Source organism: Penicillium atrosanguineum, assembly GCF_028827265.1.
Source record: "Penicillium atrosanguineum strain IBT 20685 chromosome Unknown utg000006l_segment0_segment0, whole genome shotgun sequence".
NCBI lineage: Eukaryota > Fungi > Ascomycota > Eurotiomycetes > Eurotiales > Aspergillaceae > Penicillium > Penicillium atrosanguineum.
The window spans coordinates 633,300-660,005 of record NW_026623138.1 but is presented as its reverse complement, the minus strand read 5'-3'; the positions used below and the strand labels follow the sequence as shown (position 1 = coordinate 660,005).

General features: G+C 49.3%; 14 protein-coding genes across 14 annotated transcripts; 7 read left to right on the top strand and 7 right to left on the bottom strand.

Annotated features, from left to right (window-relative positions):
* Positions 1-349: 349 nt before the first annotated feature.
* Positions 350-1,042, bottom strand: nctB (negative cofactor 2 transcription regulator complex subunit NCB2; the record flags this gene model as incomplete). Its single annotated transcript, XM_056887429.1, has 4 exons — positions 350-469; positions 527-786; positions 931-957; positions 1,021-1,042. The coding sequence occupies 4 exons, from the start codon at positions 1,040-1,042 to the stop codon at positions 350-352; spliced, it is 429 nt and encodes a 142-aa protein (XP_056739120.1).
* A 791-nt stretch (positions 1,043-1,833) lies between these two features.
* On the bottom strand, positions 1,834-2,761 carry N7443_007372 (SDR family oxidoreductase; the record flags this gene model as incomplete). Its single annotated transcript, XM_056887428.1, has 4 exons — positions 1,834-1,867; positions 1,919-2,289; positions 2,358-2,671; positions 2,722-2,761. 4 exons carry the CDS (start codon positions 2,759-2,761, stop codon positions 1,834-1,836), a joined length of 759 nt encoding a protein of 252 aa, XP_056739119.1.
* A 1,003-nt stretch (positions 2,762-3,764) lies between these two features.
* Positions 3,765-4,010, top strand: N7443_007371 (transcription factor domain-containing protein; the record flags this gene model as incomplete). The annotated part of the gene is made up of 1 exon (XM_056887427.1): positions 3,765-4,010. The coding sequence occupies one exon, from the start codon at positions 3,765-3,767 to the stop codon at positions 4,008-4,010; it is 246 nt and encodes an 81-aa protein (XP_056739118.1).
* A 544-nt stretch (positions 4,011-4,554) lies between these two features.
* N7443_007370 (zinc finger CCCH domain-containing RNA-binding protein) lies at positions 4,555-5,238 on the top strand (the record flags this gene model as incomplete). Its single annotated transcript, XM_056887426.1, has 2 exons — positions 4,555-4,855; positions 4,910-5,238. The coding sequence occupies 2 exons, from the start codon at positions 4,555-4,557 to the stop codon at positions 5,236-5,238; spliced, it is 630 nt and encodes a 209-aa protein (XP_056739117.1).
* A 488-nt stretch (positions 5,239-5,726) lies between these two features.
* N7443_007369 (guanine deaminase) lies at positions 5,727-6,465 on the bottom strand (the record flags this gene model as incomplete). Its single annotated transcript, XM_056887425.1, has 2 exons — positions 5,727-6,079; positions 6,189-6,465. 2 exons carry the CDS (start codon positions 6,463-6,465, stop codon positions 5,727-5,729), a joined length of 630 nt encoding a protein of 209 aa, XP_056739116.1.
* Positions 6,466-6,869: 404 nt separating this feature from the next.
* N7443_007368 (non-structural maintenance of chromosomes element 1 family protein) lies at positions 6,870-7,995 on the top strand (the record flags this gene model as incomplete). Its single annotated transcript, XM_056887424.1, has 2 exons — positions 6,870-6,987; positions 7,055-7,995. 2 exons carry the CDS (start codon positions 6,870-6,872, stop codon positions 7,993-7,995), a joined length of 1,059 nt encoding a protein of 352 aa, XP_056739115.1.
* Positions 7,996-9,469: 1,474 nt separating this feature from the next.
* On the top strand, positions 9,470-10,468 carry N7443_007367 (cell surface protein; the record flags this gene model as incomplete). The annotated part of the gene is made up of 1 exon (XM_056887423.1): positions 9,470-10,468. One exon carries the CDS (start codon positions 9,470-9,472, stop codon positions 10,466-10,468), a length of 999 nt encoding a protein of 332 aa, XP_056739114.1.
* A 352-nt stretch (positions 10,469-10,820) lies between these two features.
* N7443_007366 (uncharacterized protein) lies at positions 10,821-13,273 on the top strand (the record flags this gene model as incomplete). The annotated part of the gene is made up of 9 exons (XM_056887422.1): positions 10,821-10,848; positions 10,899-10,924; positions 10,979-11,328; positions 11,376-11,694; positions 11,750-12,174; positions 12,222-12,584; positions 12,645-12,738; positions 12,794-12,873; positions 12,922-13,273. 9 exons carry the CDS (start codon positions 10,821-10,823, stop codon positions 13,271-13,273), a joined length of 2,037 nt encoding a protein of 678 aa, XP_056739113.1.
* A 74-nt stretch (positions 13,274-13,347) lies between these two features.
* On the bottom strand, positions 13,348-15,194 carry N7443_007365 (arylsulfatase; the record flags this gene model as incomplete). The annotated part of the gene is made up of 2 exons (XM_056887421.1): positions 13,348-14,696; positions 14,756-15,194. The coding sequence occupies 2 exons, from the start codon at positions 15,192-15,194 to the stop codon at positions 13,348-13,350; spliced, it is 1,788 nt and encodes a 595-aa protein (XP_056739112.1).
* A 612-nt stretch (positions 15,195-15,806) lies between these two features.
* On the bottom strand, positions 15,807-16,133 carry N7443_007364 (uncharacterized protein; the record flags this gene model as incomplete). The annotated part of the gene is made up of 1 exon (XM_056887420.1): positions 15,807-16,133. The coding sequence occupies one exon, from the start codon at positions 16,131-16,133 to the stop codon at positions 15,807-15,809; it is 327 nt and encodes a 108-aa protein (XP_056739111.1).
* A 382-nt stretch (positions 16,134-16,515) lies between these two features.
* Positions 16,516-19,942, top strand: treA (alpha,alpha-trehalase treA; the record flags this gene model as incomplete). Its single annotated transcript, XM_056887419.1, has 4 exons — positions 16,516-16,527; positions 16,581-18,320; positions 18,388-18,669; positions 18,725-19,942. 4 exons carry the CDS (start codon positions 16,516-16,518, stop codon positions 19,940-19,942), a joined length of 3,252 nt encoding a protein of 1,083 aa, XP_056739110.1.
* A 190-nt stretch (positions 19,943-20,132) lies between these two features.
* Positions 20,133-22,518, bottom strand: cat1 (catalase catB; the record flags this gene model as incomplete). The annotated part of the gene is made up of 5 exons (XM_056887418.1): positions 20,133-21,209; positions 21,266-21,430; positions 21,484-21,899; positions 21,946-22,171; positions 22,231-22,518. The coding sequence occupies 5 exons, from the start codon at positions 22,516-22,518 to the stop codon at positions 20,133-20,135; spliced, it is 2,172 nt and encodes a 723-aa protein (XP_056739109.1).
* Positions 22,519-23,926: 1,408 nt separating this feature from the next.
* N7443_007361 (GNAT family N-acetyltransferase) lies at positions 23,927-24,617 on the bottom strand (the record flags this gene model as incomplete). Its single annotated transcript, XM_056887417.1, has 2 exons — positions 23,927-24,147; positions 24,209-24,617. 2 exons carry the CDS (start codon positions 24,615-24,617, stop codon positions 23,927-23,929), a joined length of 630 nt encoding a protein of 209 aa, XP_056739108.1.
* A 1,554-nt stretch (positions 24,618-26,171) lies between these two features.
* Positions 26,172-26,621, top strand: N7443_007360 (uncharacterized protein; the record flags this gene model as incomplete). Its single annotated transcript, XM_056887416.1, has 1 exon — positions 26,172-26,621. The coding sequence occupies one exon, from the start codon at positions 26,172-26,174 to the stop codon at positions 26,619-26,621; it is 450 nt and encodes a 149-aa protein (XP_056739107.1).
* Positions 26,622-26,706: the final 85 nt, after the last annotated feature.

The following is a 26,706-nucleotide window of genomic DNA, read 5'->3' as shown; positions in this document are numbered from 1 at the left end:
ACCGCGAGTGAAGCTGCCTTAAGACTGGAATCAGATCGCCTCAGCTACGGCATCTGGCCATACAGCCATTGGAAGTGTATAATACACTTGGAAAGATTTTCTTGACATGACCTTGGAATCTTCGAGGACTTCCCGCAGGTAAAAGCCTTAGAGAAATAAACTTATAATTGTATCAATCGATGTATAGGATGTCAGGCACGTCATTATCATTCATTAGATATATCGACATCCATCGCTGAGCTCATAAATCAAGAAATACCGTCCAAACTCCAATCCAGGACCCCTGAGAAACACGCGAAACGCCCGGCGTTCTTTTTCTCTATGACCAGCATGAGATCTCATCGGGCCGCTATTCAGGGCCCTGGTTGTACTTCTCAGTAGCAGACCTGAAGAGCTCCTGCTGTTGCCGAAGAAGTTCCTCCTCCGAGAGTCCACTTTGCTCCATCTTGCTCTGTTTCTTCTCCCGAGACTAGTTCAAACCCACGTTAGCTGGCTTCTCTCTACACCGGGACGCGATGGAACCCACCTTCAGCTGCTCTTTGTGGTCTTCGGCAACGGCCAGGACATCGGGGATATAATCGGCGAAGCCCAGGTCGCGTAGTGCCTTCTCAACGTGCTCGCAGGCAATGGTCTTCTTAGCTTCTTTCTCGCTGATGTCGTTGGCTTCGGAGGAAATCAAGGTGATGAACTCCACGCAGCACTCCATGAGGAGATCGCGCGCATCTTTGGAAAATGTTTGTCCTGACGAGGGAGGGAGGATCTCGGTAATGATTTTTTGGACCGTCGCTATTCAAACAAGATCAGTGAATGCCTTCAAACGCGCGGGTCCACCTGTGGGGTTCCGTGAAATGTCTGTGTCATTTACGAGATCGCTGGGGGGGGGTGCTTCCCAAATAAATGGTGTAGAAAATGCAAATAATTTGGGCATACCTTTAGGAAGCGACAGGTCGTCGTTCGCTAGTTCAATGGAAACATGTCAGCAAATGCGCGTGGCGTGCCAAGTTTGAGGGGAAAACTCACAACTAAACTCTCTGTCTGACATGACTTCAAGCGAAATAGTAACAGCGGCAAGAATAGCAGCTTAAGCAGTAAGAATAAGCGAAAAAAGCCAGTGAATGTTCCAAAGATTCGCGTGGGTCACATCAAGGCAGAGCAGGTCTCCGTCGCGGACTGCGGCGTAAATTTCCCTGCCGGCAGAAAACCGCAAAACCCACCGCCCTCCGTTACTTTTAATCCGCGAGATTTTTTTCGTTACTTCTTCTTTCTTCATCATCTTGCAAAGTCTTCGACTCCCACTTTCCTCGGGATGGATTTGATTTTGATTCAACCCGAGGATTGTCACTAATGGTAAGCTCATATCCCTTTTGCTTTTTTCTTGCTCTCTACATGATGAACCTTGTTGTCGCCCCTATCATACAAAACCATGGTGACCATACCTGTCCTAGCCAAACGGACCAACTGAACTTATTTTCACTGCTCGCATTGAATATGATCTCGAAGTTGAACGCATTTGCTAACTTCCTGAAGATTTCTAGAACTGTTTTCTACAACGATCTCGAAAATTGACACCCCCGACACAAAAAATTCGTTAGGTACGGAGTCCTTGCTCACAACCACAATACCCTCTTTGTATGATGAACACCCTACATTCCATGCTAAACATGAAGGTGTTCTGCACCTAATGCTTATAATATGTAATGCTTTTCATCTTTCGGCTGACTACAATTGTCAATTGAAAATTTACACTCATGACATTTTGTGGCATTCATACTGATTGCTGTACAGTCTCCATTCGTATATATCAATGAAAAATTTAAATCTATTGGAAAATTTCTACTGGAAAACTTCAAGCTCCTTATCGTTCCACCTATATCTTGTTAGCATCCGAATCGTAGGGTACAAATTTAGAGAAACGTACGATAAAAACTTGCCGCTCAGCTCCTTCGGCGCCTCTAGCACCAGCTTTGCCATGACATGCCCCGGCTGCTCGGGCTGCAGGAGTTTGCCGTCCTTGTGCACATTGGTGAATTTGGAGTGAGTTTCCGAGTCCATGTTTGCGCCGTGGACGTTGCGAAGCTCGCGCTGCATGTCCGTGTCGACCATGCCGGGCCGGATGGACACAGAGGTAACCTCGGGCTCCTCGTTGCCCAGGCACGAAGCGAAGCTGTTCATCGCTGCTTTGGTGGCTCCGTAAAGGCCCCATGCGCGGTAGCCAGTCACGGCGGCGCCGGATGATGTGAAAATGATTTTTCCCTTGGTCTGGCGGAGAGCCGGCAGAGCTGCCTTGGTCTGTTGATTCTTGTTAGCCCGGGGGGTTTTTTTTGGTAGAGATCTGAATGTTGAATTGGGCGACGTACGAACGCAACCAAGCTGATAAAGTTGACATCAAATCCTTGCTGCCACTCCTTCAGATCGGCTGTGGCGATGTTGCCGACTTGGCCGAGGATGCCATGATTCAAGACCATTCCGTCGAGCTGTCCGAAGGTCTTGATAGCGGTGTCGACTACCTTCTGGGCGAGGGAGAAGTCTGCCAGGTCGCCGTTCACCACCTCGACTTGTTTGCTGTACTGCTCCTTGAGCTTCTGGAGAGGCTCGACGCTGCGGGCCACCACCACGACATTGTGGGATTGCGGTGCTGAGAGAAGATACTTGGCGATTGCGAGGCCAATTCCTGGGATGACTGTGAGCTTGGATTACGATGAAGGCCTGGTGACTTCTTACCACGAGAGGCACCAGTGACGATGATGGTCTTGGCTGCCATATTAGATGCTGCAGAGTTGGTCAGACAGGTATCTTAAGGTATTTGGTGTGTTTGCAGTGATCCAAAGGTGGGCTTGGTCGTGGTTCAAGAGAGCCAGTTCTTTGCTCGAGGCCGTTGATATCAAGCCTCTGCGCTATACGCGAAGTCCTACTAAGAAGAGCAAATGGCCGAGGCATTGAGTAGAGCATGAACATACCTTTTCAAGTTCCAATGCACGGAGATCAGTTGCTAATTGCAAGGCTCAGTATGAACGGAAGAACTGGAGCTTAAGCTCCGGAGGTGTTAGGTGCGGGGCTTAATAATACCTCGCGGGGCCTCGGCGCTGCAGACGTCATGTTGTTCAAGCTCCAGAACATATCTATTTGCATAGTTAAAGCCGAATCATGAAAGAAACTGGCGTTCAATGTTTCTAATGTGTCTTCTACTATACAATACTCAATGATTGGAAGTTCCATACTGTACATACAAATCCCACAAACAGCGCACGGGCTGTGATTACCATCCAACTCGGGCAAAGACCCGCGTCTGTAAACATCCACCCAGGCAGAGCGATGTTGGAATCTATGCTGATGTCATGCAGGGATCCTTTGTGATTGAGTCGGCTCTTCATAGGTGGTGCTACCTCTCGCGGATTTAGACTTCCGATCCGGCGAGAGCTACTGCTGTGATCAAAGAAACCAACGGAAAGTATAAATTATCTCCCTCGCTTCGAAGAAAGATTTAATTCTCCTATCCCCAAATCTGTTTCTCATTTCCGGATCCTGGACACCGCATATCCTCCGAGAAATATTTCCACACACCCGAGCATCTTTCAACATCACGCACCTGGCAGGGTATTCTTTGTGTTCAGGTTCTCAAGGAATACTCTGGATTACGAGACAAATGCCCGTAACGGCGCAGTCTCGCACTCTTCGCCACACACCCTCGATCATGCGACTACAGCCCCGAGATCTTCCCAAGACAAGGAGGCGAAAGCAACATCGCAGGTCTCAATAGTGCAACCATGAAAATTCCTGATCGTGCCGAGGATACTGATCAACATTTTGACCCGGCGGATATGAAAAAGTTGAAAAATGTTGCAAGTTGCTTGATGGGTGATCTGGCAGGCTTGGTCCAGTTTACCAAGGAGGTTGTCAGCTCAGATGATCTGAAGGTTGTTCGTGAGGGATCATGCTTCCGTCTTGTCCCAGGTATTGGCGTTCCCACGTTGGCAAGACTTAGTGATGCTTCTTTGGGAGATGAAGTATAAGCTCCTGCGAATGGAGGTGTTTATATCGCTGCTGGGCATGGACCGTGGGGAACTTCGCTTGCGTCGAGTACTGAAAAGATGATTTCTGGAATGATCTGGCGAAGAAAATGTCGGCTGATGTTAGTGGGCTCGCGGTTCAAACGAACGGCTCTCCGAAGCACTAATGAGCTAGCTGACGTCTTTTGGATCGTTAAGTGGGCTTATTGCGAGGCCGACGGGGCGTATAAACTGGACTTAAATAGACAAAAAGAGATATATCATAGAGAAAGCCTCAACCAAACAAGAAATGACAATGTGAATCCGGGCCTCAACTATACATCGGATGGTAGTTATTCCGTGTCCGATGGCAGCTCCCCGGCTTTAGTCAGCGCGCCACTGGAGCTCTCCAGAAACTTCAGGCATCCGATATCACCAAGCAGTCGACCGCTCCTCGCCAATCCTTCACCCGTCGCCTCCCTCGCTTCACTTGCGCGGATCACCTCCCCCTCTCTCAACCCGTATCCCTCACCAGTTGGTCCACGAGAATCTCCGACAATCACCCACCATGGCCAACTACCTCGCTTCCATCTTCGGTACCGAGCAGGACAAGGTCAACTGCTCCTTCTACTACAAGATCGGCGCATGCCGACACGGCGACCGCTGCTCCCGAAAGCACGTCAAGCCTTCCTACTCCCAGACCGTTCTCATGCCCAACATGTATCAAAACCCAGCCTACGACCCCAAGAGCAAGATGAACCCCAGCCAGCTGCAAAACCACTTCGACGCTTTCTACGAAGACGTATGGTGCGAGCTGTGCCAGTATGGCGAGCTCGAAGAGCTAGTCATCTGCGACAACAACAATGATCGTAAGTCCTAACCCTGTCCCTTTCCATCTCCAGTCGCGCGACTAACACACCCAGACTTGATCGGCAACGTGTACGCGCGATTCAAATACGAAGAAGACGCCCAGACAGCATGCGACACACTCAACTCCCGCTGGTACGCCGCGCGACCCATATACTGTGAACTATCGCCCGTGACAGATTTCCGAGAAGCGTGTTGTCGACTGAATAGCGGCGAGGGGTGTGTGCGAGGCGGGTTCTGCAACTTCATTCATCGCAAGAATCCCTCGGCGGAGCTGGATCGGGAGATACGGTTGAGCACGAAGAAGTGGTTGAAGGAGCGTGGTCGGGATGCGCGCAGTGTTAGCCGCAGCCCCAGTCCTGAGCCGACTCGGCGGAGGTTTTAGGTGATGGTGATTTTCACAAATTCTGTGTTTCTTCGGTGCCTTCGTGTTTTCCATCTTTGGCGTTAGGTGATGTCAGTGGGTGGTTCGAATTCCTCTTCCTTTGTTGTGGCGAAGTGCCTGGGGTTGGGGTTTCGGCTGCATCTTTTGCTGATGAGCATTGTATTCTATGTCATGATATCAGACCTGCGAGTTTACCAATTTTTGACATGATCATTTTTCTTCAACAGAATCGTCCGAACAAGACAAAGTCAATGTGCTCACCCAATATATAGAACGTGGGGAGCACTGTATCGTATACCCTCAGATTGGTACTAATAGCGTGGCTGAGTATGCTTAGACTCGACAAGGCTATTCATTTGCCTTAGCTCCTCATCTCAGCCTCTTCTCCGAGGACCTTACCCAAATTGCTAACTTTATCAGCTCCGCGAAGAAACAAATTGTCCCGTTATCCTCGTTGGTCATCATGAAAAGGTGGTTTGTGCTTAAAGTTACTGCTGACTACTAGACAGAGCTTGAAGGATCGTTTCCACGACGGTCAGGACATTGGCCCTGGTAACAATCAACGGTGGAGCCAGCGCAACCGTGTTATGTCCGACAAGAGCCCGGCCAATCAAACCCAGACCAAGACACTTGCAAGAGACCTCGCTGGCATCCAGCCTGGCCAGCTGCATTCCTATGAGCATCCCTCGCCCTCTCACATTCACCACGACGGTAATGTGTTGTGAAGCGTTCTTCAAATTCTGTAACAGGAAGGCACCGGACTCGCTGGTCCTGTCCAGGAGACTATTCTTCCCGATGAAGTCGATGTCCGCCAATGCAGCTGCGGTAGCTACCGGATGACCTGTCAGGACATAGTGAACCCATGGCCTAAGACGCCAATTTGAGACTCATGCCGCTCGAAATATGACTAGACACGCTCGCCGACCAACACCGCTGACATAGGCTTGTACCCGCTTGCAGGCCCTTGGCCAAGGAGACCGTGTCTGGCTGAACGTTTGTAGTCTTGTAACCAAAGCAGTGTCCGAGACGCCCAAGCGCGCAGATCACATAATAGGTGACGAGCAAGATGCCCTGTCGGTCCAGCGTGGCCTTGATCCGTGGGAAATACGTCGCCGGTCGAAGCAATATCCCTCCAACAGCCGTGACAGGCTCGGCAACGAATGCAGCGATAGTCTCCTCTCCGATTCGACCAGCTGCATTGTTAGCGGCGATGATATCCTCCTTCATTTCTTCGACCAAATAGTCAACATAAGTCTCTTCCGATGGAAACCCTTGCCGCGTCAGCGCATCATTATGATGAAGGCTAGGAAGCTACAATCGTGAGGAGATTGAATATCAATATATTTTCTAGGTATTAGAGTCGATAGAATAATTTACAGTCTCTAGGTAGAATGAATGGATTTGTGATTGTATGATTTATATTTTTTGGCCTTTGTAGTTTTGAATCAGCATAGTATCCAAGTGGAAAGCGACTCTTCAACTCGCATAGTTCGGTTGGCGGGTAAGTCTTGGCCCCACGCGTGGCGCGTCGAATCGCGTCACTTTCAACTTCTTTATCCTCGGCCTCAACTCGACAATATCACCCAAATTTGGAAACCCTAGTCAAGCTGCTTGACCCTCAAATCAGTAGCATGGACAACTCCACCTATAATGACTGCAATCGTGCCTTCCTACAGGCCTTCATGGCCCGCTCGTCAATGACCTTCGATGAAGCGCAGCCAGTACTGGCTGCCATTATTTCAGCGCATGGTGTGTTTCTCTAACCTGGAGCTCAGCTAAGCCTTTTGAATATATGCTGATCATTATATCCTCGCAGAAGGGCGCACTGTCGACGCCGAAGATGTCACCCAAGAACTCTTCTCTTCCTACATCTCCTCCGCCAACACCGCCATCTCTCCCTTCAACTTCGAAATCAGAAGCTCGCTGCGCCAAATTGCAAAAGATCCTAATCATGATACAACCGAAGACCCACCCGAGCGAGTGTACGCTCTCGTAAATGTCCACGTCGATGCGTTGACCCAACTTGCAACCACCTATTCCCCCGACGAGATCGCCTTCGTCAAACGCGTTCTTGATTTCATGTTTGTCACGAATAATACAAGGATCATTGAAGGAATGGTGATCACGCCGATCCAAGCTACCCATTTAGCCAAGGTTTCCTCTGCAGACACCAACCTGCGCCGGTCGACAAACGCCGAATCACAACAGAATCAAGGCGGAGCAGCACAATCCTTGACAATGACACAAGCCGAGACAATGATGCAGAACCTTCTTGTAGAAGGCTGGTTGGAGAAAAGCCAGAAGAACTATTTCAGCTTGACACCCCGTGCACTTATGGAACTGCGAAGCTGGCTGAGCGATACATACAACTATGTCAAAGAGAATGGGCGGAAAGTGGAGCATATTAAGTTTTGTGCTGCTTGCAGGGAAATTATTACAGTGGTAAGGATCGCTTGCCTGGAGGATACTGAGAAACAAGCTGACTTCGATTTACAGGGCCAACGGTGTGTTGACCGTGATTGCCTAGGTCGACTTCACGACCATTGCATGCACAACTTCTTCCGAGTACAACAGGCTGAGAAATGCCCCGTGTGCAAAGAGGATTGGCCCGGAGATAAGTTTGTGGGCGAGAGAGCTGTTACCTCGGCGAGTCGGAGACAGTCTAACAATGTTCCACGGACTAGCCAGTTGCATTCAAGTGCACCAAATGGCCGTATGGAGACTTCTGATGAGGAAAGCGAGGAGGATGAGGGATGAAATCTAGGAGCAGTTCAAATTGCATACTCCGCAATCTTGAAGTCAAAAACTTTTGGCTCGACGTACAGCCGCTGCACATTGCTTGGCTCGATGCCAAGTTGTCATATCTTGAAGAATGATCTGCCCCTTGATGGTTCCCAAGGGCATCTGATTGATAAATCCAGCCAGTGCGTTCAAGCATCTGCTGCATTGTCCTTGCTCGATGCGGCTTTGAAAGGCTTTCACCCTCACACTTGGAAAGCCAATGTCCACGCCGAGCAACATCTCAGATTGACCATGGCCCTTGGATATGGGATGCCAGAGACCCATCAAATTTCCAAAAATAACCCGCTTTCCTCTACTTATTGTAGATGATGGGCGTGGATGCCTAATTAGGAAGTCCACGTAGATTTCTGAGGACAGCGAGCAAAAGACTAGAGCAAGATCGCATCGATAATTCTTTAAATACGATATTCTGCCATCTCTTAGTCTAAACTTACTACAGTAATCTTCAAACTCACGTCTACGGTACTTTCGGTCTTGTATAGCTTAGGTGCGCCCAACTCCAGGTATGCTTTCCAAATTTATTATTCGCACCATCTACTTCCTCAAATCTAAAGAGGGAGGTGACATTCTCTCTAAATCTTCGCATCTAGACCAGAGCTAGTGCCAAAAGCTTCCAGTGAGTCTGCAGATGCAGTCTACTGGCGATGACAAGCAACGGAAGCATGTATTTCGCACAGAAAGCGTGAATATCCCATGGGGCTGTTATTTGAAGAAGAATGAATGTTTAAATCTGGTTGAAGGAGCTTTGGACGTGCTTATCACCTTTTGCCCTTTCGTTCTTCCCTACTTGTGTGAGGACCTCTTGTTCTTTCAGTTCCATACTGTGACCTGGTTATCTTCCCTACAAATTTCTTCCTTGACGGTTTTCTTATTCAATTTGAAGGAAACCTTTCGCCATTGTGCGGAAGCTATTTGTAGAGCTGGCTTTGACATGACCCGCTTTGTTATCGACTTCATTAAACCCTCGAAGAATGACCCAATCACCCGGAATGCCTTTGTTTCTCAACACACATAAAGCTGAGTACGCTACCAAACTTTCTACCAAACTTTCCAGCCTTTGTTTATATCGACTCCGTTGTGCTTCTGAAACGGTATCCGAGTTCGCGCCCATGGAGTTTACTGTGTTCATTCCGCAACAAAGCTTCTTATTTTAGGCAAATTTTGGAGGCTCGTTGACTTCGAACTTTATAACAATGCCTGAATGCATCTCAAAAATACTCGAAACACAAACAAGAGGCTGTCTTGCATAGGCATCTGCAAGAGAATGAGACGCAACATGGAATCGAATATAAAAGGCCGAATAATGCATCGTAACATCACTTTCTGCAACAACAACCTTTAATCAACTTTGTAGATAGAGCAGCAGGGCTGTTAATTCCAGGAAATTTTCGGATACGACAGTTGTTTTAAAGGTTCTTCTTATCCCGCCATGACTGTTACTTTAAATGTTCCTTTTCATGGTACATGGTATAGACGACGCCAAGTCCTGCGAGCAAAAGTCGCCGGCTTCTTCTCTAGCATCCTGGACGGTGCCCAAGTTCCCAATATTCTCTGGGGAGAACAGGCAGTTGATATGTTCATTGATGAGGAGCACCTGGCAATTGAATCCCGGACGATTGAATTCGTCGTTACTGACGATTCGCTCGACACAGCAGTTCGAGAACTTGATTCTTTCGATCAGCACAAAGTATGCGTGGACCCCAACTGTATATTGATTCAGCCCAATCAAGACCTCCCAGTCCCGGATGCCCATTTCCACACTCCATTTCTTCAGAGACTTTTCACTCTCGGATGGGTCACACTTGAGAAAACGACCACGAGAAATGTGGTTGAAATCGACACTATCTCCCTATTTGCCAAGTCCAGGACCCTCTGGTGGCTCCCTGATTCCACCCTCCATTCTTCCGCAAAGTGCACTGATATTATGGATATCAGTGACTATCACAGCTGGTCAGTCGATTGGCAGAATCTTTACCCAGTCAAGATCCTTCAGCCTATGGCACTCGCCGAAGCTCTGATTTTTCTACTCGCTCGCGACCACCGCCACCAAACCAACAGCGGCTTCATCCACTGGAAGAAGCTCATCTTCACCATGTCTAGGCAATGTCTTATCGATGAGCGCATACGAACTATCCGCTCTGACTTCCAAGCCTATTGGTCAGCGCTTCATGATGCGGTCAACGACCTCGACCATCTGTTGGCTCTGCTCCCGGGGATTCGCGAGAAATTGATTGAGGCTCGTGAGATGCCACCTGTGAATTTTGGATTCATTAGACCTCCTCTATATTCTAAGTGGGAACTTGTTGATCTTGTTTGGCTGAAGGCTTGGGGCGAGGTTTATGATCTGAAGAGTGGTCCGTTGACAGATCAGGATCGCGATATGAAGCAGTCTCTTCTGAAGAGCTTTTTGGAGTATTCATCTGAGTGAATGCTTGGCATGTTTCCATGAGGTTACGGCCTGTTGGGGTGCTTTTAACAGTTACTACAAGGATGATGTTTGACTTCCATTTTAATAGATGTCCTGCCTCTTGATAAAAGACCGGTATTGCTAATAGAGCGCTCTGGATTGTTTGATTTCTCTTAGTACGCATAAAAACATTACCCCTCTCTAAAAATTGCACAGATCAAGTATAATGTAAGACGGATAGACTCATACCAACAAGTCATGGCACAATCGCAACCCGGGGTTTCATCGATTTGATTGGCTCCAGTCTCCAAGTGGGTCCCACCTTCTCATTTCCCCAGATTTCCCCCTCTCCGGACCCTGCGTTCTACACAATATGCCTGGACCAACAAGAGGGAGCCCAGGTTAGTAAATATCTTGTCCAAGAAATCCGGATGTACTCTAACTCAACTAGGCTGCCTTCTATGTAAAGCTCGCAAAGTACGTGACTTGTTCACGCTTTCTTACTCCATTATGATAGCTCACACGTTCTAGGTAAGATGCGACAAAGCCCAGGGTCCCTGCATGCAGTGCAGTCGCATGCGTCTAGAATGTCCTGGCCTTGGCGATGAGGAGGTGACATCGCAAGAGCTTCACTCAATCGTCGATGACGCCTTTCAGCATGCAGGCCGTCGGAGACGGGTTGTTGGTGCTTGTCAGGAATGCCAGGTCGCCAAAATCCGATGTAGTCGTGAGAAACCTCGCTGCCAGAGCTGTATCTCGAGGGCTCTTGGCTGTGTGTACTCCGGAGACCGGGTAAAAAGGCGTCGGGTGGATCGCGAGGTGGTACAGAAATCACCCTCCTCTCCGTGGCAATTGCAACCTGTGACTCGAGAAAATGAGTGGTGAGTGGACTAGCCAGCTATGAAATGCGAAAGGCTGATTTGATTAGGATGGCCTCTCTGAGCCTTCCAGATGATACGAATAAAATACGACAACTTGTCGAGGCTTACTTCATGCACATCCATCCTCTTCGCTGTTTAAGTTTTATCCACAAGCCATCTTTCATGCACGCAATTGACAATGGCGAAGCCACGGAAGAATTTGGCGAGGCGCTTCTCTATATAATGTGCGCCTTTGGGTCCAGATATTACAATTTTTCAGCCTCGGCAATACAGACAGGAAATCAGGACCTCGGGACAGGCTGGGTCGAAAGGGCACAGGAGCTTGCATTTATCAAACTTGGAAAGCCAAGCGTGTCAAATCTGATGGTAAGCCAGTTGATTGGATCCGGTATATTTATTACAGCCATCTGATGACTGATAGGCACTGGTTCTTTTATGTGAATGGCACATTCGTTTTGGACAGGAAAGCACAGCGTTTACGATTTCCGGAATCGCCTCTCGCCTCGCTCAGTTGCTGCGACTAGACTCTGAGCCCACCCCTGAGAGTCTGACTGGAATACCGATGGCCTTAGTCACGGCCGAAAAAGAAGCGCGACGACGGCTAGTTTGGTCTTGCTACAATCTGGACGTGCATATAAGCTCTGGAGTGGATCTTATATCCAGCTGGCCTTCGGTACCCAAGACGCATCTTCCATGCTCAGGTCGGGAATTTAATCTACAGATTGAGTGTGAGACAGGGACGCTTCGAGAGGGACCGGAATTCTTGGATGGACTCAATAAAACTACGAGCTTGAGTCTCGAGGCATATTTTGTTTACATTATGTACCTGCGCAAACAGGTTCTCAGGTAAGATACCTATGGAATGGTTCTTGTCTGCTGCTCACCAGATTAAGCGTGATTCGAAAAGAAGGAAACGATGCCGTGCCTGAGTTTGACAAGCTTGTTTCCACTTTGGAAAAATGTGGCGAGTCTTTCCCAAGGCACCTGCAACTCAACGAGATGAATGCATATGTCCATGAAGAGAACCATCAGCTTTCGGCATTCTACGCACTCCATCTACTCTACAACCAATGCTTCTGCGATCTTTACCGCATAGCTCTTCCAGGTTACAGGTTTCCTTTATCATCGGCCCTTATAAAAAGCCGACCGGATAGCATGCGAAGTCTTCAATCAGAATGCGTGGGACGCGCTCAAAAACTGACAGGGATCTTACAAAGCGCGTTGAACCGCGGCCTCAAAGCCTTCACCGACTCAGTGTGTGCTATATGCGCTTACGAATCATCAAAGATACAGGTAATCTATGCACGCACTTGCAGAATGTCAGACAGTACTTCTGTAAGCAAAAATATTGATATCAACCTGGCCTCGCTGGATGTCATTCTCGGTCGAAGTAAGAAGCGAGATGCGCTGGTTAGTTGAACCTTTCCTACTACAAACTGTTAGATTGTTAATTCTTGAGAAATAGTTCTCCTCACTATCAAAACTGCTTCAAGAATTTGGATTTTTAGAGCTGGCTAACCAGTGGCTGGAACGAAACAAAATGAGGTGAGCTGCTTCCAATACTGCAGTTGGCCTGCATTCTAACGTTTCCAGCTTCCCCGGTTCTCATACGCGCGAAGACTCATCGCCAGAAACACATCATTTGCACCCGCTAGCAAACTATCGCATGACCTGGAAAGAGATCTCATGGCCCCAAAAAGCCAATGGAAATACCGAAATCCCAGTCTCGCAAGCGACTAATTTCCTAGTTATTGAGGATTACGCTAGAGAGAAGTCGATGGACCCTGCCCTTGCAGCAATGCCATCCGACGAATACTCTCTGGATATCAATGATTTAACATCGATGGGCGATACATTTATGCCTGATATCGACTCCTATCTGCAAATGGCAGATGAATTCTCGTCTTACTTGACGTGGGATCCTTGGAACTTTGGAATCGCTTGAAACAAAGCAAAGATGTTGTACAAATCCAATCAAACAATCAGGAATTATATCTACATGAACATTTTAAGCCTTATCTAGTGTGGGATTTTATCAATAACCTCTGCCGGAATGTCCTTCTTTCCGATGAATCTGATCCAGCGACCGGTATCTTCGAACTCATCACGGACACCTTCAATGGGGTGTTGGCCCTTCCATTCACCAGCAAGGCCAACAACCCCAACCTCCGCAGCATAGACACCCCAATGTCTAAGCATATCGTTGAAAACGTCGGGTAGCTTCTCGCTTAAGTCACTGGTCTCACCCGGATCTTCAATGATGTCAAACAACTCCCAGCGCTGAGGACCTCTCGGGAGAGGTACATATGTGATCTTGTAGCGGCCCTTGCGCAATGCACCGCTACCGGCAATCTCCCAACCAAAGACCTTGTCTTCTGCATGAATTGCCTGGACCCCGGGGTTTTCCGACGATCCCTGAGCTGCCATAGCATCCAGGAATGGCTTCCAGCTGACACCGCGGACCCGAGCAATTTCTCTTCCCTTGTATGTGCTCCCAGGGTGCTGCAGTCCAGCATAATCAAGAATAGTAGGAACAAAGTCCATCACAGTACAGAAAGAATCAACAATCCGGCCACCAGGAGATTGATTCGCAACAGGCTTCACCACCAATGGCACTCGGCAGCCACCTTCGGTGGAGAACATCTTGTATAGCCTTGATGGAGCTGTCGCAGCCTGCGCCCACCGACTCCCATACCAGACGAACGAATCAGCACGCCCGATATTCTCAAGCGAGTTGTCATAATACTTCTGTATATGCTCAACAACGCTGTCGCCAACAAGGGGTGTGGCCTCATAACTCGCACCCTCCGCCCCATTATCCGACATAAAGCAAATAAACGTGTTATCATAGTCGCCAGTATCTTTCAAGTACTGCAAAACGCGGCCAATGTTCTCATCCATTCGATCTACCATTCCGGCAAAAGCCTCCATTGAACGGGCTGACTTAGCCCGCTCGCCAGGGGACATTTTATCCCACTCCATAGGCTCCTTCTCGACCGTGACGACTTCATGCGGCACGACGTTTTGCGCAACCATACCTAGGTCTTTCAACCTATTTAGTCGGCGCTGTCGCAATGCTTCCGGGCCCTCGTCGTATTGGCCGCGGTATTTATCCATGGACTCCTTGGGTGCTTGCAAAGGCCAGTGAGGCGCAGAGAAGGGAAGATACGCGAAGAACGGCTTCGATTTGTCAGTCTCGTCCCTTTCAGACAGGAAGTCGATCAATTTTGTGGCGTAGTGATCGGAGGAGTAGAAATTATCGGGCAGTTTGCTGATATATTCCGAATCTTGCAAGTGAAGGGCCGTGACGGCGGTTTCGAAGAAGCGAGGTGGTTCTTCGAGGACGTTTTCATATTGTGGCTCATAACCTTCTCCAAATTAGCACCACCATTATTTTCCAATGTTCATTTAATATGACTGAGCTCACCATAATGATTAGCACATCCAGGCAACAAAGCAAAAGATCTCTCAAATCCCCTCATGTGAGGCCCATACTCCTTCTTGAGACCCAGATGCCACTTCCCTGACATGACAGTATGATACCCACCCTCACCGAGTAGCTCAGGTACAGCGACCACTTTATCAGTCAAATAACCCTCATGGCCTGGCGCGCCCTGATGGGCGGGTGAATTACGGACCATCTCCGATAACTGCCCAAGGCCCGTCAAATGGTGGTCAGTTCCCGTCATGAGCATCGCGCGAGTTGGCGAGCACGCAGCTGCGACGTGAAAAGATGTAAATCGCATTCCACCAGAGGCATTTGCGAGTGAGTCGATGTTGGGTGTTTGGATCTCGGAGCCGAAGCAGCTTGTGTCGCTGAAGCCGAGGTCGTCGGCCACGATAATGAGGAAGTTGGGGCGTGCCATTTTGTAGACGGCCTTGACAATAGCATGAAATCAAAAGGTTATGAAGAGCCAGAGCTCATGTATTTATTTTTCTTGGGATGCCCCGCGTCAACTCCGCGTCGACTCCGCGTTGATAATGCGCCGGCTCTCGGGTCGCGTCTCGCTCGGATCTCGCATGGCGAAGGGTAGCTATGCTACCCCAGATTTCCCAATAGATTAGGCGATTAAATCTGATAAAGATATTAATAGACAAGCGGTATACTAAATGATATGATTACAATCAGTTGATGAGAGATTGCAAGTCCTGCTGAATGTTCTAGCAATGCTCGTGTCGGGGGCTGGTTGAACTGTTGTGGCACGGATGGCATCTTTCTAAGTTAAGAGAATAGATTGAAAGATCTCGTTTCATTGCAGCAAGTTTCGTGCTGTAATACAGGAATGTACTGTATAGCCATGATCAACGTGAAAGGAGTGGCAGCCAATGAGTAGTTATCCCATAATTCGTTGGAACAATTGGTGACTGAGGCAATCAGGCACATAAGGCACCAAGGCAAAAAGACCTTCGAGTTCCTGTAGTTCCTGCAGTCCCAGGACCTTCCAAATAACGAGTGAGCACTAACAACATGTCAGGATCTAAACCAGAAATGGCAAAACCTTGTATCTAGCTGAGCCACCTGCCATATACGGTGGACGGCCTTTTGTCGGGCCAATTGCGGGACCCTGCGGCAACCAGGGCTCTCGCGACTTCCCCACACGAACCTTGACACACAGTTTGGACTCGATGACGATGACGATGCACGGCACGCCGATGCCAACGCCAACTTCGGCCACTAATGGTTCGGGTCCCAGATTTGGCGTCGGGCAAATAGTGCGCCACTGCGCAGTCATGGCTTGCGCTTCCTCGCAGCCGGTTCGCCCGGTATACCGCATACCCTTAATATGGACAGCCTCATACGACATTTCCACCCATCTGGAGTGAAGAATGCCCGGCTCCACAAATCCGACTCGTTTAGTCTTCCTCAAACGGGGCAGGTGCAACCCGGCTCTGTAAGCTTTGATTGCTTTCCCCACACCGTAAGTCACGGATATACGCTGCGCCCGGGCTCTGTGGTTCCTGGATCGGCACTGCCTTTCGCTTTGTGGTTGAAGGATGCACTTAAATTTCTCTTGCCATCCGTGCGTCTTCATCCATATTCTCATTTAACCTGTCTGCCTTCCCACAAGGTTTCGCAGACTTTCTGACCGTTTTTTTATTCTATCAATAGAGATAGTGTCCCTAGAACCCCCTTCGCCAGACACGCCCCTCAGATAGCAGCGCCCGTCAGGGTGAGAACATAGCAAGATGCACTTCGCAGTGAGTACTTATCTCCAGCATTTCTGCAACATTGAAGGCTAATCTGCCTGGAGCCTCTCGTCTGGGTAGCCTTGGCCTTGCTTTTGTGTTCAAGCGAGCTTGTGGATGGAGCTTCCACAAAAAGTCGCGTTCTGAAATCGATTAAAAGATATGGGGGCCCAGGTCCCGTTGGCAACTTCAGCAGCAATGTCTATCAGACCGGCTTCGATGGCGTGACGTGGGATGAGGAGAACTGGCTTCTCACCACCACCAACCTCGAGCAGGGCCGCATGCAATCACGTGGCTCTGTAGCTAATGGCTACTTTGGAATCAACGTCGCAAGCGTTGGCCCATTCTTTGAAATGGATCAGCAGGCGGAAGGTGGTGATGTGATCAGCGGCTGGCCTCTCTTCTCCCGACGCCAGTCATTTGCGACCATCGCTGGCTTCTTTGACTACCAGCCCACAACCGATGAAGGTAACGCGGATTGGCTTTGGCAATATGGAGGCGAAAGTGTTATTAGTGGTGTTCCTCACTGGAGTGGACTGGTCTTGGATCTTGGGGATAACACCTTTTTGGATGCGACGGTCGACAACAGCACTATCTCCAACTTCAGTTCGACTTATGATTTCAAGGCTGGTGTCTTGGTCTGGACATATACCTGGACGCCCGCAGGTGACAAAGGCTCGTTCCAGATTATCTACCGTCTGTTCAACAACAAACTCTACATCAACCAAGCCGTGGTAGATATGCAAGTCATCCCCTCTGCTGATTCCAATGGAACGATCGTCAATGTGATCGACGGGACGTCTGCTGTGCGAACCGACTTTGTGGATTCCGGCGAAGACGATAGTGCGATCTTCACGGCAGTGCGACCCAACGGAATTGCCAACGTCACGGCCTTTATTTATACCAACCTTACGGGCAGTGCGAATGTCGACCTGTCCTCCCGCAAGGTTGTGTCTGGCAAGCCTTATGTTGGCACCAACCAGTCTTCTATCGCCCAATCCGTGAATGTCAATTTCCAGGCAGGCAAGACAGTGCGCGTCACAAAGTACGTTGGCGCAGCATCCACCGATGCATTCGCCGATCCACAGCAGGTGGCCAAGCAGGCAGTCACATCTGCTATGACCAATGGATATCTCAGGTCTCTTCGGGCCCATCTTCTCGAGTGGGCTAGTGTCATGCCCGAAAATTCCGTCGATAGCTATGCGTTCCCCGAGAATGGTAGTCTTCCGACTGATAGCCACATCATCGATTCTTCAGTGATTGCGGTAGCCAACACCTACTACTTGCTTCAAAACACTGTTGGTCAAAATGCCATCAAACAAGCTGGCGGAGCGGCCGTTAATGTCGACAGCATTTCCGTTGGCGGCCTGACCTCGGATTCCTACGGTGGACTGGTGTTCTGGGATGCTGATGTCTGGATGCAACCCGGTCTGACTACATCTCACCCTCAAGCCGCGGAGCGAATCACCAACTTCCGTGCAGAGAAGTATGCTATGGCCCAGGAAAACGTCAAGACCAACTATGCAGGATCACAGAACAAGACGCAGTTTTCTTCGTCCGCGGCCATTTATCCATGGACAAGTGGTCGTTTCGGCAACTGCACATCCACCGGTCCCTGCTGGGACTATGAATACCATATCAACGGGGATATTGGGCTTTCTCTGATTAACCGATGGGTCACAAGTGGTGATACGCAGACTTTCAAGGACATCCATTTTTCGATTTACGACTCTGTTGCTACACTTTACGCAGACTTGCTCGTACGGAATGGGTCCAAGTGGACCTTGACGAACATGACCGATCCCGTGCGTATTCTTACTCCGCTCTATTTTGCTCTACCCCGAACACGAAGCTGACTATCTATAGGATGAGTACGCCAACATGGTCGATGCTGGTGGTTTCACCATGCCGCTTATTGCTGAAACTCTGCGGAACACCAATTCCTTCCGCCAGCAGTTTGGCCTCGAGGAGAACTCAACCTGGGACCAAATGGCAGATAACGTACTGGTTATTCGCGAGAACGACGTGACTCTGGAATTCACGACTATGAATGGAAGTGCCGTGGTCAAGCAGGCTGATGTCGTTCTCAACACTTACCCGCTGGACTACACATCCAACTATAGCACTCAAGATTCGCTGAATGACCTGGACTACGTGAGTGATGCAGGATAAATCCATGACTGAATCAAAGTACTGACTCCTCCTAAAGTATGCAAATAAGCAATCACCTGATGGACCCGCCATGACCTGGGCCATCTTTTCGATCGTGGCGAATGAGGTATCACCCTCTGGCTGCTCGGCCTACACCTACGGACTGTACTCGTACCTTCCATACGCTCGCCCTCCCTTCTTCCAGATGTCCGAGCAGCTTATCGACAACGCCACAACCAACGGGGGCACTCACCCTGCGTTCCCATTCCTCACTGGTCATGGTGGTGCTAACCAAGTTGCTCTGTTCGGGTACCTGGGTCTCCGCCTGACTCCCGATGATATCCTCCACGTGGATCCCAACCTGCCTATTCAAATTCCGTACTTGAGGTATCGCACTTTCTTCTGGCGCGGATGGCCCATCGAAGCTTGGTCCAACTACACCCACACCACAATCAGCCGGGCCATTGATACGCCCCCTCTAAACACTGCGGACCAACGCTTTGCCAACACAACTATCACCGTGAACTCTGGCAGCGAAGACAACATCACCACCTACAGTCTTCCCACAATGGGTTCTATCGTCCTTCCTAATCGCCAGATCTCTTCCGTGAACTCGATCAACGGGAACCTGGCGCAGTGCAAACCTGTCCTGTCAACCGACTCTTATGAACCCGGCCAGTTCCCGATCTCGATAGTTGACGGTGCAACCTCAACAAAATGGCAACCTTCATTGGCAGCGAACATGAGTGCCGTGACAATTTCGCTGGGCAATGAGGCCGGCTCTATGGTCACTGGGTTCTACTTTGACTGGGCCCAAGCACCCCCAGTCAACGTGACCGTGCTCTTCCACAACCAAACCATCAACGACCCCGTCATGGTCTACCAGTCCTCAACTCAGAACTCCAGCTTCCAGGTTGTGACATCAATGAATGATGTGCAGATCTCGCTCCCATATGACCCGAAGACCACTAACTTGGACATGGTCGCTATGCCTACCAGCAACACCACTAACATTACGCTTTCGAGTCCTGTGTTCGCTGCTCAGTACGCATCACTCCTGATTCTTGGCAACCAGGGACTTGGTGCCGCTGATTTAGCAGCGAATAATGGTACAGGTGCTACTGTTGCTGAGTGGGGCATTATTGGACAGAGTCAGGCTAGTCAGGCCAACTCATCTCAGAATGTTCAGAGAAGGATTAATGCTCGCGTGGCTGCGACTATGGCGGATCAAGGGTCCTTCATGAAGCGCCGTCGGCAATTCGTGCCTCAGAATTAAGACCAAGACCAAGACCCAGACCTGAAGATGAAAAGAATGATTAGTTGATGTGTACATACTCTATTCTGTGCTTGTTCATTTGTAAATTTAAAGAGTTTTATCTTAGTATTCGGTTTCAAATTCAATGAAGAGATGTACATTTGAGCAACCGTCAAGGCACAGACTAGAAGCTAAGTATAGACAAAGTCACTTACGCATCCAGCGCAAAGCGATCCAAGAACTTGAAGGTCCGCAATCCTTCCTTCAAGTCATCACCAAATCCATCACCAGCAGATTTCGCAACAAAGACACCCTCCCTCTCAGAAGAAATCTTGGCCGCACTCAACACACTCTCCCCATTTCCAATTGCCCCAATAGCCTTCCCAAACCTAAACGCATCAGTCACAATCTCCAAAGGCCGCCCAGCAGGATACAAAGAAGAAGCTCCCTTCGCACCCTCAGAGCTCAACCCAAACAGCCCTTGCGCTCCATCGGCAATGACCACCGCATCAAAATTAGTTGCATCCGACGCCGAATACGTCTGGTTCACACCATTTGCCATTCGCTCACCAACAACAACAACATCAATCCCCACCGAGGAAAGCAAACCCTGAAGTGTCGCTCCCTGCTCGATAGAACTACCATTCGAAACAGAAGCAAGAACACCAACCTTCAAGCCTTCAAGCTTCAACAACTTCTGTCCAAAGGCCCCGATATGTGCAGTCGTGTTATCATGATAGAAAGTCGGATCCGGAGCCGGCGCATCAACACCAATAGCCTCTGCGACGCGTTTCGCAAGATCATTACTGATCCGATTCAGCTGGATGATCACATTCTCCCTAACAACTTGAGAAACGACGTTCGAATTCTCAAACCTCATCGCGTCGACGACGAATTGCTTTTCTGCGGGAACGAGCGAGTTCCAGAATAACCGCGGCTGAGACCAGGCGTCTGCGAATGTGGGACTGACACCCCGGACTAGCTTTCCACTTGTGCTTCGGCTGGGAGCTGTGAAGAATCCGTTTCCGACCGTTTGGTTTGCTTGCTTGGGGGAGCCGGCATTCTCTGTGTTGGGTGTATAGGCGTCTTTGTTCAATGGGATGAACATTTGTCCTGCGCCGTCACGGTTGTTGTTGTGGATTGGGACGCGGGGACGGTTGATGGGGAGTTGTTCGAAGTTTGGGCCGGAGTGGCGGTTTAGTTGTGTGTCTAGGTAGGAGAAGAGGCGGCCTTGGAGGAGGGGATCTTCTGTGAAATCGATACCGCGGACGATGTGGCCTGGTTGGAACTGTAGGATGCGTATGATTAATAGGTTGTAGTGAACGGAGGGCTTAGGTGGCCTACCATGATTTGTTCGGTTTCGGCGAAGTAGTTAAGAGGGTTGCGGTTGAGTTGCATTTTGCCGATGGGGGTGATGGGAACCAATTCTTCGGGGACGATCTTGGTTGGGTCGAGGAGATCGAAGCCGAAGCGGAGTTGGTCATTTTCGTCCATGATTTGGACGCCGAGCTGAATCTTGTTAGACAGTTGATCTGGATATAACGGGATGGGAGGGTCATTACCTCCCACTCGGGATACCGTCCAGCTTCAATAGAATCAAACAGATCCTGACGAAGGAAATCCGCATTCTTGCCAGCAGTCTGCTGAGCCTCTTCCCACACAAGACTAGCCTTACCTTGCAAGGTCTTCCAGTGGAACTTGACAAGCTTTGAAGTTCCATTATCAGTGACGAAGCGATAGGTGTGCACCCCGAAGCCATCAACATGACGGACTGATCTCGGAATACCATGTCCGGCCATCGCCCACATAAGAGTATGCAAGGAACTGGGCTGTTGACTGAAAAAGTCCCAGGCCGAGTCATGTGCAGTGGCAGCTTGGGGAATTTCATTATCACCACGGGGCTTCACGGCGTGGATCAGGTCCGGAAAGAGAATTGCGTCTTGGATGAAGAAGACGGGGATATTGTTGCCGACAATATCTGACCGTGTTAGATAGAGCTTAATGGTGGGTGGTATTGGACATACCAAAGTTTCCTTCATCGGTATAGAATCGAGTCGCGAACCCGTGTACATCACGGGCGGTGTCTGCACTACCGCGGCTGCCGGCGACAGTAGAGATTCGGACAAACATGGGAGTTTCTTTATTTTCGGCGGAGAGGAAGGAAGCTGCGGTGATGTTTGACCAGTCTCCGTAGGATGTGAAGACTCCGTGAGCACCGGCGCCGCGAGCGTGGACGGCGCGTTCGGGGACCTAGACGGTATTACATCAATAAACCAGGATAAAGGAGGTAATCACTTCCAAACACATACCCGCTCATGATCGAAGCGCTGAATCTTCTGACGGAAGATGAAATCCTCGAGCAGTGTCGGGCCACGCTCACCAGCACTTAAACTATTCTGATCTTCAATCGGACCACCGACGTCCGAGGTCATGAAAGCATCTTTATCATTAAGATAAAACTGGGACAAGAACTCCTCGGTATCTGAAGCAGCATTGCCACTGTCACGACGTTCCAGAGCAGACGCATCACCCGTCATATACGGACAGGCCGCGCTGGCCACGCCAGCGAGACCCGCGAAAAGTGCAAGCACATGCATTGCAAAGAGCTCGACGCGAGGAAAATAAAACGATTGATCGACAATGGAAAGCCCGGGCACGAGGCTACGTTTAAATGTATGCGCCGGGTCAATTGCAGCCAATTGCCGGTCTGACCCGCGATCCAAAGGCACCACATGGGTATGGGCTAGACATCCAACCAAGGCGATGTGATTATACAAGCAGCAGGGGCTAGGTTTTGAACTATGTGACACAGGTGGATCCCCCTCTCTCCTCGCTGCTCATAGAGACCGTGTCACACAATGCGCTTTTCCGGAAATCGTTATTCGTTGGCACCGGTCAGCCATGAGATTAGTGGTCCGAAGGTAAGTTAAGGCTAGAGCTGCATGATCACATAAACATGGGCTGAGCCTGGAAAGTGATGGTCGAGCTTCAGGTCTGCGAGACCTCGGCGGTCCGTCTTAATTTGGAGAACCCATAATTGGGCGCAATCGCCAAATGAAAATGAGTAGAAAAGTGCTTAGGTGGGTGGGCTTATCTTGGCGGAATTGTAAGGTTATTCACCGGGGAGAATCGATTTCGAAGCGAGTGGTCGAGGCCGCGATGCTTGGTAATAGCGTCTGGAGCAACGGGTGATGTGCATGGGATGGTTCCATACAAGTAACGCACGTTGTAAACATGGCCTTGGCATCTGCCTTGGAATCAGTCGATGCCAAACGGCCTGCATGACGTCGCATCTCTGGTGGGTGGGGGTTGCGGTCTTGATGTTTTGCAATTTCGAAGACAGGGATTGTCTCACATTGATCGCGTCTACCATTACATTGACTGGCTATTCTTCAGGAACACGGGCACCTAGGTGCAAGGTACTGAGTCGCAAATTTACCGACTGCATCGCGAACCCCCCTGCAGTGCACATCTTCCCTGTTCCGAGCAAGTACTTTCTCTCCGCAGTTTTGCCGGGCCTTGGCTCTCGGCCGGTCGCGGATCGGTGAGCTAATTGTGCGTGATTGGCCGCTGCGATGTGATGGCCGAAAAACCAATTACTCTTCAGAGTCTTGGAATGAGGAGATTGAGATAAATTTAGACTCGTGGAAGCTTTGTGCACGGGGGCGTGGTGTTTCTCGCCTTTTCTTGGTGAGATTGCGCGGAGTCAACAGTGAAGCGAGCGGAGATTCTTGGCAGGGAGGGGTTGTTGCCCCTGAGTTGACGTATCATATCATAGGTTCTCCACGTATTCAAAACGGTGGCGATGCCGATAAGGGGACGGGAATCCTGGGAAGTGTTGATCGCGTTGAGATAGACCTAGGTTGACTCTTAAAAATCACGGGCTGTGCCGCGTAAACAGATGGATGCGATCCAAAAATTTAGAGCCCACAAACATCTACTTAGCCTTGATTTTGTTTATTCATACTATTTCAAGTGAACTTCAGGACCAACATTCCGGCCTCATCAGCCCTTGACATATCGTCTCGCCATCGCAGTAACATCACCACCATCAGGTCCAGACTCATCAATAAATCCCCACTTAGCATATAACGGCGTCCCGGCCTTACTAGCATCGACATAAGCTCCAACTCCATGCTCATCGGCCAGATCGCAGCCGTATCTGACCAGCATCGATCCAGCCCCGCATTTCCTGTAATCGGGGTGTGTACCCAGCATGTCCAGATCTGAACAATTAACATTTCATCGACATTGAAGACAAGACCAGACAAGACACTGAGGACCTACAATAATTCTTCGAATCACCAAAGACACGCTGTCTGTTTGCTTCGAGCGTCTTGACGAACTCATCGCAATTCTGTTTGTTCATATCCTCATGCCAAGGCGGAAAACGACGTCCTCGCTCCTCGGGCATGGCCAGATCCCACTTCGCATACGCGACTATCCGCGGTCGGCCATTGACATCTTTCGACTTTGGGTCGATGACCTTGACATAGTGCTGAAAAGGCTTATTGGTCATATCTTCCCGGTTCGCATCGTCCCACCACTTGCGCACACCTGGCGTGTCGGGCCAGATGTGTCGCACAGCGGGGTCAGTGAATGCCTCGTACCATAGGTTGGTCAGGGCAGGGACATCTTCTAGAGTTGCTAGCTCTAGGGCTAACGGGCTCTCCTCAACCACAGTACCGACTGTCATTTTGGCTCTGAATTGTGTAAGAAACTGTGCGAGATCGTGGTGAAATCGATTTCGTAGTTCAGCTGGGAATTGTGGGGGCTCCGCGGTCGCTAATCTCAGGGGGTTGCGTTCAATGTAACCTGCTTAGCCACAGGTAATCTGCAAGAAAACGTGGCCGGAGGTATCATTTACCGAGCTGAATCATGCGGCTCCGGAATGGTAGGATTGTTTTGTAATTCATTGATTTGCGCTTTACTCCGCGCCTTGAACATGTGCAAAAATGATCCGAGGTCACAGCCTCCGATCGAGAAAAGCAAACACTTCTTCTATTGAGACGAATCTGCAGGAACTTCAAGCTATTGAATGTTTCATACGTACCTGCATCCTCAATAAGGCTGATCATAAATACAGCGCGCAGTGATTAATGATAGGTTGCTATTCATGTACATCAGTTGACAACCTCGATTCTGTAAATTGGAGATCTCTAGCCTGAGTCAAAAAGGGGCACAGAGTGCTGAGTGAGCTCTCACAGAGAAGTTTGATACTTGAGATCAGTCCACTTGGGATAGTTTTGTGGCGTGCATGGCTTGAGTCGAGCTGTTATTGAGAGTTATTCTCAGCCATTCACAGTCGTGCGTAGTTTCTTCCCACGGTCGGATTGCCATCAAGCAACTGGGTGCAAGCATGAAAGAACGCTTGATAGCTTTGAAATCAATTACCACATTCTTCAGAGATCGGTGTTACAACGAGTTTCAGCCTCATGAAGTGATCTACCTCGTCCCGACCCGGCAGAAGGCGCTCGTGCATTATGTGGACCCCGAGAGTTCGATAATTCAGAAATAGTTTGTGTGTAGAGCGTCATGGGCGTTTCAATAGTCTATGCTTTCGTTGATTTATGAAAAAAAAGTTACAAATTCACATTTCCATCTGAACAAAAAGGAAAAAGAGACTCCGGTGTGAAGCATGGCCCCCCGTATCTAAATTGAGAAGAATGTGCTTCAACACATGTGTAATCGAATGGTCCCAATCATCTCTGTGTCGGAAACCTGGAACATCATTTACGTACTTTGCTGGCATCTAGCAGTGAATGTCCAGGGCTACGTAGGAAACGACAACATTTGAAGTTGACCGTTCAATGACCAGGTCAATCACCGGTATAGAGGCCTTACCACTCAGTTTCATTGAATGAATATTGATATATCATGATCGTCCCAGTTGCATGTGTTTGCCTTTCAGCCTAGTGAGATTCCTCAGCACCTTCATTGACAGATCCACTTCGTATAACCCTCTGCATAATGTGGACCATGGATGAACTGCAAGATACGAATCGAGAGTGCATATATCAAAATGTGCATATCAATAATCTATGCACGTTTTTATCAATGATCAGAATATTTCTCCAAAAGGATGTTGATGCTCAGCCTCTATGTCGACACATAAATCTATAAATATTGGGCAACTGTTACTCTCTTGACTCGAATTCAATCAAGTTCATCTCCACATTATCTGACGATAACCAGAATCCGAGTACTTTCAATCTTTCTCTCTCTACAACAAAACCACAAACCCACCAAAATGAAAGCCTTTTTCGCCCTTACCCTCGCGGCCCTCTGCCAGTCCGCATACTGCATGAGAGATGGAAGCTACATCATTGCATCCGGCTCCCAAGTCCTGACAGAGAGAATGCATGCGCAAGGAAAGCCTCTCATCTTCGAAGCCAAGAATGACAAGCCCGGCCAGATCTGGGACTTCATTCCCATGGAGAATGGGTACTTCAAGATCCAAAACGACCGTGGGGAATACATCAACTGCGGTGAATACGAAGACGGAGCTACCTGCTTTGCTGGGGAGAAGCCTGAGCTCTTCTTGCCCGAGTACCAGAACGACAACTGCTACCAGCTTGTTGCAAAGGGGCGTGAAGCAAAGGAGAGCGGTTACTTCTTGCGCATCGCTAAGAATGGGGAGCTGAAGCTTGCTGAATATGATGATAGCGAGAGTGAGAAGTTCAAATTGGTTCGAGTTTAGACCCCAGGAGGTTGAGGGTAGCATTGATTTGGCATTTCCTCAAATGTATTGAGGGGTGGGAAGGAATGAAATACATACGACCATA